Source organism: Ursus arctos, unplaced genomic scaffold, assembly GCF_023065955.2.
Source record: "Ursus arctos isolate Adak ecotype North America unplaced genomic scaffold, UrsArc2.0 scaffold_13, whole genome shotgun sequence".
NCBI classification, from domain to species: Eukaryota; Metazoa; Chordata; class Mammalia; order Carnivora; family Ursidae; genus Ursus; species Ursus arctos.
In genome coordinates this window covers 50,706,795-50,719,356 of record NW_026622797.1, presented here as the reverse complement: position 1 = coordinate 50,719,356, position 12,562 = coordinate 50,706,795, and the positions used below count along the sequence as shown (strand labels likewise).

General features: G+C 38.2%; 1 protein-coding gene across 5 annotated transcripts in view; it reads left to right on the top strand.

Annotated features, from left to right (window-relative positions):
* The window catches only part of AFG1L (AFG1 like ATPase), a 231,204-nt gene that overhangs the window by 164,894 nt on the left and 53,748 nt on the right, over positions 1 to 12,562 (top strand). For all 5 annotated transcript variants that reach the window (XM_057311220.1, XM_057311219.1, XM_044388838.3 and 2 more), the window contains one exon: positions 3,004 to 3,086. In XM_057311220.1, the coding sequence (XP_057167203.1) occupies positions 3,004 to 3,086 (83 nt within the window). The remainder of the gene's footprint in view (positions 1 to 3,003; positions 3,087 to 12,562) is intronic.

The following is a 12,562-nucleotide window of genomic DNA, read 5'->3' as shown; positions in this document are numbered from 1 at the left end:
GCAATTGGATGGTGATAAGAGGTCACAGGTCTTGTAACTATCCCTGGAAATTAGGAAATTAAATCATTCCTCTTTGACTAGATTCATCAACTTGGAAATAGCTTTGCTTTCACCCTTCTTCATCCTCTGCAAAGTGTTCTGAAGAACTTAGCTTAAGTGAATAAAATCTGAAAATTTGAGGTTTATTTTTCTTTAAAAATATAAACGGAGTGTTAGTATTTTTCAGACAATTAAGAGCTAAAATCTGAGGGCTTTGGTTGTAGTTCTTTTGCTGCTGATTAGGTATTCCTCAGTGGTGATTAGTGAATGTACAAATGCAATCATTCAGTAGGGCTTAATCACTCCTATGAGAGAGAAGTTAGTTACCCAGAAAGAGAAATTGAAGCTTGTATAACTTCCATTAGTCTTATTTCTTTAATAGCAAAAAAAATAAAGAAGAAAAAAGTTTGGCTAAATTAGGAATATTGGGTCATATAAGATAAAATTGTGGTTTAAAAGAAATAGAGAGCCTGGGTAAATATGCCTACATGAATATATTGCTGTGCTATTTATTCTGTTGTCTGTGGTACAGGTAGCTTATGAAAAACTGGCCCTTACCACAGCAAGACAGATTTCCCGGAGAGATAGAATGTGAAGTGCTCGCTAAACAAGTGCATCTCCTCTTTGTATTGGGTGGCTGGGCCCCCACAATGACAGCCTGGCAAGGGGAGGAAGTATCTCTTTTCCCAATTTTAGTACATTACTCAAAGTTGAGAAGCAGAGAGATATATGGCTATACCCTTTTTAAAAAAAAAAAAAAACAGGTCATCTGAGGCAAGAGGAGAATGGAATGCTTGTATTTGGGCAATACTGTATTTCTTTCTGGTGAGGTGGGTTACAGGGCCCGAGTCCTGAGAGTGAGGCCTGGGGAGTGGGTTTGAGCCACTTGGAGTGGTGAGATAGGGAGGTCTGTATGGGAGGCCAACTGGCTGCTCAGGTCTAGCATTATAGGGTGGCATGTTTGTCACAGGTATGGTTCAAAAACTCTGTTTTGTAGACTTCCCCAGAGGACCAGCTTCTTCTCAGGGATTATTTTGTTTTATTTTATTTTTTTAAAGATTTTACTTATTTATTTGAGAGAGAGAGAACGAGAGAGCACACACATGAGTTGGGGGAGGGAGAAGGAGAAGCAGACTCCCTGCTGAACAGGGAGCCCATCGTGAGGATACATCCCAGGACCCTGGGATCAAAATACTCCAGCCTTCCAACCCAGATTTCTGGGTTCTTCCTAAGGTGATCAACTGTCCCAGTTTGCCCAGGACTGTCCTGATGTGAGCACCAAAAGTCCTGCATCCGGGGAAACCCCTCAGTCCCAGGGGGTGGTTGATCGCCCTATTTTACTTTCTTGAGCCACTTAGCAGGGCAGCACAGGAGGAGGGGAAATGTATATCCCCTGCCACTGTGGACAGTCTCTTCCCTATAGAGCAGATGAGAAACAACCCTCGGCTCTCGGGTAGCAGTTCAACCCAGGATGCAGTTTCGGAGAGGAAGAATGTTGCTACATTTCACGTGTGCCCAGATATGACTGTTCTGATTATCTATTGCTGTGTAACAAATGACTGAAAAAATCAGAGGCTTAAAAAAACATTGCTTCATTATCTGTCCCCGTTTCTGTGGGTCAGGGATTTGGGAAAGCCTCAGCTGGCAGTTCTGGCTCCCTTAGTACCATAGTGGCAACAACTGGAGCAGCTGGGGACTGGTCAGACACCTCTGTCTTCATGTCATCTCAGGGCCCCTCCAGGCCGTGTGTCTGTCTGGGCTGCTTTAAGCTCTGTCCAGGCTGTTTGATGCTTACCTAGCAGTTCAGGGTTCGAGAGCAAGTGTTCCAGCCAGCAAGTGAGAAGCTGCCTTGGGTGTCACACAGGCTGCTGTTGCATAGCATCATCTTGCCATAGTCACAAGATTCGGGGGAGGGGGAGCGTAGACCCCACTTCCTGATGGTTGCAATATCCACATCACGACATGTTGGCATGGACAGATTGTTGCAGCCATCTTTGGAAAATACAGTTTGCCACAATTACCTTGGCCCAAAAAAGCAGTTTTTCACTAATAAAGGTAATGAAGTTGTTAAAATACAATTTTTTCCTCATGAATTTTCATAAAGCAATTTTCATTTAGGATGAAAACAAAAAGATCAGCCTGTAAATGCTTCTTGAATTGTTCTGAAAACCCTTGCTCACCATTGTTCTACTGGAATGACTATGTGTCTATAATATATAATATATATGCCCCCCCTTCCCTCCAAAAAGAAAGTCAACTGACCAAGGTAGGTGTAGCAAAAGTTCATAAGCTTCTACAGGAGGAGTTTCAGTGTGTGTGTGTGTGTGTGTGTGTGTGGTGTGAGTTTCCACACACATGTGCAGCCTGTGGGGGGACGGAAAGGAAAGAGTAATTGGGAGAATAGAAGGACATCAGTGACACAGAACTCAAGCTGAGGTGTCTACAGCAGGAAAGAACTCTAAAGACATTGATAGCTGGAAAAGGGACTCTAAGGGACAAGGGCAGCAACAGTCATTTACAAGTGAAGGACAGGTATACATATAGTGTCACTTTAATAAGAGCATTTGGTTTAGAATGGGGATACTAATGTTCTGGCCCAGCTCTCTCCCATTGTGATGGTGAAGACCCACGAGTTATTCTTTCTGATCACTTCTTACTTAATGGTTAACAGAAATTGGGATTTAAAAGTTTTTTAATGTAATGCAATTATGTGGGGAATTTGCTGATTAGCATTGTTTTAGCAAAGTTGCAGAAAGGCATGCTGCAGATCTTAACTTTTTTGAACTGATTTCTTTGGGCTTGATATATATTTAATGTTCAACCTTTACGATTCTTGTGACTTCTCTTGTTTTGTCCTAAACTGATTGTTCTACTGAGGAAAAATTTCAAAAATTAAAAAAAGGGAAGGGATAGCAGAGAGATCATAATTCTAAGCCATCACTTGTTTGTGTGTTTGGATTGCAGAAATACTGTAATACGGTCCAGCTAGATTCTGGGATCGACTACCGGAAAAGGGAACTTCCTGCTGCGGGAAAACTCTACTATCTGTAAGTTTTTCTTTTTCTAAATTTAATTTTCTAAGTTTAATATCTAATAATTAATCAGGAAAGCATGAGAAATATCAGCAGGATAATTATTAGAGGAGGAAAGGCTAGTTCTGAAGCCTGTGATTTTTAGAATACAAAATGTTACAATGTTAATAACTTCTTTAAACTGTGTTTTTTGCCATTCACATTTGCATGATTTACAATGTGTGATTGGATGAAACCCTAATTAGTTTTTTGGGGAGGAGTGATGACAGATGGTTAGAAAGTAATGAGATCCTCTTATGAGACTCTAGGATTAAGAGAATATCTTTATTGTGCGAAAGTAATTAATTATTTGTGGACAGCTCCTGACAAATGTGCCATTTCTGTTCCCCAAAAATTGTTGTTTTATTTTGTTAGTCTGTTTGTATTTATCATTGTTGATTGACTTCCGTACATAACTATGTAAAATATATATACACAAGTACAACTGGATTTATCTTATATTTTAAAAACAAAGACTCTCCTGAGTAGAAGCCATTTATAATAATAGATATATTCAGCACATGCAGTTAATGGTGAAAAACAAATAGTTGGTTTTAAAATGTCATTTGTGAGAACCTGAAAAGGGACAAGTGCTTTACAAATGTAAACTGCTGTTTAACATACGCCACCAGTGTTGGGCACATGGTGGGTTCTCAATAAATAGATCTAAGGACTAATTGTGATTTAACTCAAAGGCATGTTTCTGCTAATTTAAATTTTGATGACAACGTGTACATGAGAGGTTCAGAAAAGTTCTTGTCTCTGCCACCTTGTAAGCAGAAGTACGTTACTGTTTTTATGCAGAAATTAGCTAGAAAAATCACATAATTAAAATTGCATGCTTTACAGTGTGCCAAGGGGGACTATTTCAGTTTATTATTCAGATTCTGATGATTATTGTAGAAGGTTCTTCATGTGCCCTGAAGTACTTTGTCTTTAAAGTACTTTATAATTTTTAAAGATTCTTATAGCACCTCTTTCTGCTTTAGCTTGGACTCCCCTCCCCCCTGCCCCGTTCCTTTTATGTTTGTATTTTCTGGTTTTTAAATTTTTCTGATATTTGCAATCTTTCCTCGATTCTTTTTTTTTTTTTTTAAAGATTTTATTTATTTATTTGACAGAGGTAGAGACAGCCAGCGAGAGAGGGAACACAAGCAGGGGGAGTGGGAGAGGAAGAAGCAGGCTCATAGCAGAGGAGCCTGATGTGGGGCTCGATCCCATAACGCCGGGATCACGCCCTGAGCCGAAGGCAGACGCTTAACCGCTGTGCCACCCAGGCGCCCCTCCCCGATTCTTTGCTACCAATTTCTTGATATTCCAGATGTGTGGTACCTAGAAATTAGCTTCTTATTATTCTCTGCATTCTTTTTCAAAGGGGGCAATCCTTGTTCCCTGTTTTCCCACAAAATGTATCCTTATGTTGAAGAATTAAAACATTTTCCTAATGGGAAGTTCCTTCAATCGGAATGGTAGTCTGGTCTAAAACATGAAATTTGTTTGCTATTGCTAGAGAGCTCTCAGTGGATTTTACAGGACGTGGAAAGCTGCTTTTGTTGGGAGGATAGCCATTTTCTCTCTGACCTTCTCCCTGAGGCTGCCTCTTCCTTTTCCTGCTAAAGTACAATTTTAACACAATGAAATTCAGGTTTGTACTTAAAATATGTACTGGAGGAAAACAATATCTAACAACAACCCAGAGTCCAGGAATGAAAAACTGGATCAACTTTCTTAAAAATATATGAATTCATTTAATCCTCAAGAAAGGTAGATTTTGTTTGTGTATTGAACATCAAAAAGTGCTTCACTATAATCTGATAACCAAAACTAGAGAACCTAAAGGCACACCTCACTCAGAGGGTAAGGCAGGTATGTGTCCCTGAAGAGAATCAGAAATTAAAATCCTCTCGGGGGTGGGAGAATAATATTAGATACGGAGACAGGGTGCTAAGGATGTAATTTATATTGTTTCACACTGAGCCCGTAGGGAGAACTTCTTTCATGACAAAGAAAATTTCTTAGGGTCATGTTAAGATTTCTGATTTAATTAGGTTTCTTTTGCTCTTGTTCTTATAGGGAAACTTATTAATTTCCTCCATAACAGATTTCAATGCACCATGTTATATATTGCCCTATTACAGCATGTGTTTCTCTTTATTACCTTCGGCCTAAACATCTGGCATTCGTTCCTGAACATGCAAGTTCAGACTCACCCTTTGTCAGTCTCATTGCCCACCACCCCCACAGCTGCCTGAAAAGAAAAACAAAATTCTAGCTTCCCTCCCGGGGAACAGGAAGGATTATCTCAGGATTTCATACAGGCAGAATCCTATATATGATCTTTAATGAAATAGAAATATTCAATAATTCAGTATTTTATTAGTCTAACTTTCCAAAACCTAATTCAAAATATCCCAAAACACAATCCAAATAATATCAAGAATTATCAGAGATTTTACAAAGTACCCAAAAAGTTCCCACCGGAACACTTTCTATGGTTCATAATATGGTCTGGGTTACAAAAGAACTAATTCATATGTGACATTATATGTTTGTATGTAATCTATTTCAGTTGTAGTTTTACATCACATTAGATGTAGAAATCTTACAGTACCTTTATAAATAAGTTCCAGATGTTTTTGGCCCATCCATAGAAGTTTTTAATCTCATATAAAACAAACCCAGAAACTTCCAATTTAACAAGTTACAAATGACAAAAAGCTTAAGCCCAGATATCTGAACTTTTGCAGAAATTAAAGCACCCATGGTTGTCCAGTTTTTCATTCTGTGGTAACTGCATGATCACCCCAGACATGAGCACGAAGTCATGCCCTTCCTTGTTGCTTGGTGGATTGGGCTCAGTAGGAATCCCATGTGGGGAATATGGTTTGCCAAAATCCAAACAGGTCAGACTAAGCATTGGGCTTCCTGTTTACATTTGGGTGGGGGCTTGGACCAGTAATTTTTTTGAACTGCCTGGTGTTTGCCAGGGGTGGCCCTATCCTATGCTTTCCAGAGAATTTCACTGCTTCAGATTAGTTCTCTGCTTGGGGGCAGGTGACAGTGAAGGTTATCGTTTTATATATGAAATGAGCATCTCTTTTCAGACAGGAAACGCCACTGCTGAGGGGTCCATGGGATGCTGCCCCAAGCTATTTTGCTGTCACTTTTGTGAAGTGTTACAGTTTTTCATGGCGAGACGAGGTCAGCTCATGTTGGACACTCCCTTGTTCTTTTTTCTCTTTTTCTTTTTCATTCAGTAACTGAGTAGTACAGGTTCTTTTTTCTAAGTCTGTTGAAAGAACTAGGGATTGGGGATGGAGAGAGGGTTCCTGTTCAAATACCATATCTTCATCATGCTCACATAAAAACACCCCACCCCTAGCACAAAGGCCATGGCCTCAATGGAAGACTTTAAACTGAACCAAAATGGATGGGGGGAAGGTATTGGGCCTGGGATTTGATTTTACCCAACTTACCAGCTAATAGGTTTGCCTGTTATTGTTTCATGGATGCTGGCAGAAGACACGAGAGACCTGGGTCAGAGACAAAGGATTTTATGACCCTTGGTGTAGAGAGCATGTTGTGTCTGCCCCTCTTTGCTCTGTGGTCCCACTGTGGGGGGCACTTAATGCCATAACACAGAGTTTTGCCAAGGGCCCAGGTGAATACCTGCATAGGCAGTGAATTGTATTATAGCACAAGAACTTTGAACTTGGGGAGTCTACCATTTTATAGCCAGAAGTAAGCAAGCCTGTTTTTTGTCTCAAGGGAGACATTGCCTCATCCCTCAAGGTCTCTCGTGCCAAACACAACCTTGAGAAATGGCTAGGGCCACGCATTCTTGCCAATGCTCAGCAAGATGTGCAGATGAGTGAGAGACCCAAGGAGGACTGTTTCTTCCAATAGAGGGCATTGATCAGACTTTTAACCTTCAAGAAGCCAGGCTTTCTCCTTTTATTTCTTTTGGCTCCTATCCACCGAGTCATCCACTTCTGCAAAATTATATCTGAACCCGCTATTCACTTATTTAATATTTCAATTAAATTGTCTCAAGACCATTTCACTGTCATGTATATGGGGACTATGGGTCATACTGAAATGATGAAAAAATATGTTACAACTTTCAGACAAAGCCCAAATACATATTTTTACGTGGCTTATTACAGAATATATATTCATCTATCTTTTGAGCCAATCTCAAAAAGAAGTTTCTTTTTACTTTTACCAATAGAAGTTTTATGTCTCGAGTACTTTTAATTTCCCACTTGGGAAATATCTGTTCCAAATAGAAAATAATTTTTGAGGGGCGCCTGGGTAGCGCAGTCGTTAAGCGTCTGCCTTCGGCTCAGGGCGTGATCCCGGCGTTCCGGGATTGAGTCCCACATTGGGCTCCTCCGCTGGGAGCCTGCTTCTTCCTCTTCCACTCCCCTGCTGTGTTCCCTCTCTCGCTGGCTGTCTCTCTGTCACATAAATAAATAAAATCTTTAAAAACAAACAAACAAAAAAAGAAAATAATTTTTGAGAATATATCTTTGAACATTAAAAAAAAAGTTTGCTGGCAAAAACCACACAGCTCTGTTTTAGAAGAAAGGTCTGTGAAAACAAAGACTGGAGCTCATACATGTTAAAACATCCCCACAATTAAAAACTTCATGTTTCTTGCCTGTGATAGTTTCTGCACACACTCCTCCTCCCTCAACTGACAGAGCCAGATCAATGAAAATTTAAAACATTTCTTAACTCAATTGTCACATCTTTTCATACCTAAAACATTGGCAGAGATCTGTCTTCTGCCTGGAAGGTTGCCACTTCTAGTTCACCGGAGTCTCTAGGACATCTTGGGACCTTCTTCCCCATCCCCGAACCCCCATCATCACCATTCCAAGTGTTTCTGTCTTAGACATTGGAATTTACAGTGTCTGTCTTAGTTTTTCTTATCAGTTAGGGTACCAGCCCAGTCAGTCATTTCCTGTTCCAATTCCCACTGAAGAAATTCTGAAACATCTGCCAATATGAAGCAACTTGAAAATTGTTAAGTCTAGTTCCTTTCCTTTTCAGACCATAATTTGTTTCAGTTCCATGTTCTTGACTGCGCAGAGTCCTGTAGCAGACTGTGTGGATACCCCATTGAAACAATTTTTCTCTCATTATCTATAACAGATTTTTCAGTCGAATGCCAAATATGGGCCCCCTATATTTTTTTCCCTTTAATTCCCTGAACTCCCTCATGTATCTTTTAGAATCTTCTACATTCATATTATTCCTACTCTGACACTAATTTTCATAGTGTCACAATGGAATAGTGATAGTGTTGAAGGGAAAATACCACATAAGTTAAAGAGTATAAAATTTGTTTAGCAGCAAAGCATACAGAAATATATCCATATGATGATAGTTGCACAAAAACAGAGGATGACTCAGCATATTCTCATTTGAAGTTGTAAGTTTTTCTGGCATTTGAGGGCCCATTAGCTGACAAAAGTAGCACCCGAACAGGATAAGGATCCCATCAGGTCGTGTTTGTCATTCTTGGGTTGGTGGATGAGTAGGAGAGAAGGGAGTCTTATACCCCCTGGTAAGTCTTGACTGTTGTGGAGACTTTGGCTATTGTACATGACTATTCACCAGGTACAGTTACCAAGTGCAAACTCTAGGATATGCCTGATTGTTCACCCTCAATCAATGTGAATCAAAGCTCAGTTTCTAATCCTTCATCAAGACCAGACATTAAGCCTTCCTGAAGTCTGTTCCTTAAAGGATAAGGGAAAGAATTTCTGTCCCTGGCAGTTAGAGAAGCTACTTTCATGGGGTTAAGACTGTTGATCTGGCTAATCCTTAAGCTTGGGGAAGGGAAGAAGATGGTTGGGGACATTTTTGATGTTTACAGATTAAATTTTATTCCTTCTTAATGCCATAACACGGAGCATATAGGTTTATATACTTAAGAGATAATCATATTCATAAACTAAAATATTTACAGATAAAATAATACAATGTGTGAGATTTGCTTCAAAATAATCCAGGGTGAGGGAATTGTGGGAGGGAAGTGGTTTAGATGAAACAACATTGGCCACAAATTGAGTGGGTGATTGTTTGTGTTGAGTTTATTATACTGTTCTCTCTCCATATGTGATGTGTGAAATTTTCCATACTAAAAAGTTTTTTAAAAGATACAGAATCTTTTTTTTTTCTGATCATACTAGGAGGAATTTTATTAATTATGATTCTAAAGAAATCACTCTTGTTATATTGATTTTTCTCTATTGCTTTCTGTTTTCTATTTCATTGATTTCTGTACTTCTCTTTATTATTAATTTTATTCTGCTTAGTTTGAATTTAATTGGCTCTCTTTGTAGTTTTTAAAGATAGAAATTTACTCTTTTGCACGTAGTTGTCCAATTTTCCCAGCACCATTTACTGAAGAGACTGTCTTTTTTCCACTGGATGTTTTTTCCTGCTTTGTCAAAGATTAGTTGCCCAAAGAGCCAAGAGTCCATTTCTGGGTTCTCTATTCTGTTCCATTGGTCTATGTGTCTGTTTTTATGCCAGTATCATGCTGTCTTTGTGACCACAGCTTTGTAGTATAGCTTGAAATCCGGCAACGTGATGCCCCCAGCTTTGTTTTTCCTTTTCAGCAATTCCTTGGCAATTCGGGGCCTTTTCTGGTTCCACACAAATTTAAGGGCTGTTTGTTCCAGTTCTTTGAAAAATGTCATTTGTATTTTGATCGGGATGGCATTGAAAGTGTAGATTGCTCTGGGTAGCATGGACATTTTAACTATGTTAATTCTTCCGATCCATGAGCATGGAATATTTTTCCATCTTTTTGTGTCTTCTTCAGTGTCTTTCAAGAGTGATTTGTAGTTTCTAGAATATAGATCCTTTGTGTCTCTGGTTAAGTTAATTCCGAGATAACGTATGATTTTTGGTGCTATTGTAAATGGGATGGATTCCCTAATTTCTCTTTCTTCAGTCTCATTGTTCGTGTATAGAAATGCAACTGATTTCTGAGCATTGATTTTGTATCCCGCCACATTACTGAATTGCTCTGTAACTTCTAGTAGTTTGGGGGTAGAATCTTTTGGGTTTCAACATTTGCAGCAACATGGATGGGACTGGAGGAGATAATGCTAAGCGAAATAAGTCAAGCAGAGAAAGACAATTATCATATGGTTTCACTCATTTATGGAACATAAGAAGTAGGAAGATCGGTAGGAGAAGAAAGGGAAGAAGAAAGCGGGGGTAAACAGAAGGGGGAATGAACCATGAGAGACTACAGACTCTGGGAAACAAACTGAGGGCTTCAGAGGGGCGGGGGGGTGGGTGGGGGATGGGATAGGCCGGTGATGGGTATTAAGGAGAGCACGTATTGCATGGTGCACTGGGTGTTATACACAAGTAATGAATAATGGAACTTTACATCAAAAACTAGGGATGTACTGTATGGTGACTAACATAATATAATAAAAAATTATTATAAAAAAATAAAGATAGAAATTTAAGTCCTTGATTTTAAACCTTTCTGTTCTTTTTATAAGCATTTTAGTGCTATAAATTTTCTTCTAAGTATCATATTAATTGCATTTCATACATTTCAGTATGTCCTGTTTTCCCTTGTGATTTTGTCTTTGACCCATGGGTTATTTGAAATATGTTATTTAACTTCCAAACATTTGATGATTTTTCTATACATATTTTGATTCCTTTTTCTATACATCTGGCTCTGAAATCTATGCTTAGTATTAATGTAGCCACATCAGCTTTTTTAAATTTAGCATTTGCATGATCTATCTTTTCCCCTCCTTCTGCTTTCAACTTATCTGTGTCCTACTTAAAATGGTTTCTTGTGAGCAAAACATAGTCGGGAATTTATTTTTTATGTAATCTGACATTCTCTTTCTTTAATGGGGGTGTTTAAACCATTTACATTTAATGTGTTTATTGCTATGTTTGTATTTCAATACGCCATTTGTTGTCTCTGTTCTACCCATTTACCTGTTCCTGACTTATTTCATTGTTAAGATTCCATTTTCTCTCTTATATTAGTTTATTTGCTATACCTTCTTGTTTTTGTGGTTGCTATTGAGTTTATAGTAAGCATCTTTAACTTATAATAGTCTGCTCTCAAGTAACATTATACCTCTTGATGTAAAATATAAAAACCCTACAACAATATACTTCCATTTTCAGTATCCTGGCCTTTGTGCTATAATAGTCCTTTATTTTATTATGTAATTATGTATTTTATTATGTAATATTATATGTATTATTTTATTTATTACCGCTTAAACAGTCAATAATCTTTTAAAGAGTTTTTAAATAAGAAAAAATTCTTTTACATTTACTTACGTGAATACCACTTCTTATGCTCTTTATTCTGTTGTATAGATTGAAATTTCCATTTGGTTTTATTTTCCTTCTTTTTGAAGGTCTTTAACATTTCTTGCAGTGGTACTCTGCTAGTGGTGAATTTTCTCATCCTTTATAGGTCTCATATGTCTCTAAAGTCTTTTGTTTTTATTTCTGAAAGACATTTTTGCTGGCTAGAGAAATTGTGGTTGACAGATTTTTTTCTTCCTTTCAGTACTTTAAATGTTGTTGCTTAATTATCTTCTGACTTGTATTGTTTCTAATAAAAAATTTATCATTCTTTGTCCTTCTTTACATAAGATGTCTTTTCACTAGCTGCTTCTACAGGTTCTTTTTGTTATTGGTTTTAAGCTGTTTATGATGTGCCTTGGGGTGGTTTTTTTGTTTCTTTTTCCCCAAGGTTGGTTGTACTTCTTGGATCTGTGAGTTTATAGTTTTAATTGAATTTGGAGAATTTTTATTCCTTATATCTACACATACTTTGTCCCTTCTCCCCCTGTCCAATTTCTGGGACTCCAGTTACACCTATATGAGACCTCTTTATGTTGTCTTACAGCTTCCGGGTTCTCTGTTCATTTTTTTTTCCCAATCTTTTTTTCAATCTTGTTTCATTTTGGGCAGTTTCTTTGGCTGTGTGTAATGTGCTATTAATCCTATCCAATGTATTTTTTTCTTTCTAGAAATTCATCTTCTAGAAGACTTTATATCTTCTTTCACTGTTCTTAATATCCTCACTCCTTCCAGGGCACCTGGGTGGCTCTGTTGGTTAAGTGTTTGCCTTGGGCTCAGGTCATGATCCTGGGATCCTGGGATCCAGCCCAGAGTCAGGCTCCCTGCTTGTCCTATTCCCTCTGCCCTTCCCTCTGTGAGCTCTCTCTCTCTCTCTCTCTCTCAAATAAATAAATAAATAAAATCTTTAAAAAAATATCCTCATGCCTTCCTCTACCTTCTTGAACATACAGAGAATATTTATAATCACTGTTTCAGTGATTTGTCCACTAATTCTACCATATATGTCATTTTGGGGTCTATTTCTACTGACTGATTTTTCTCCTTTTTATTTTAAAGATTTATTTATTTTA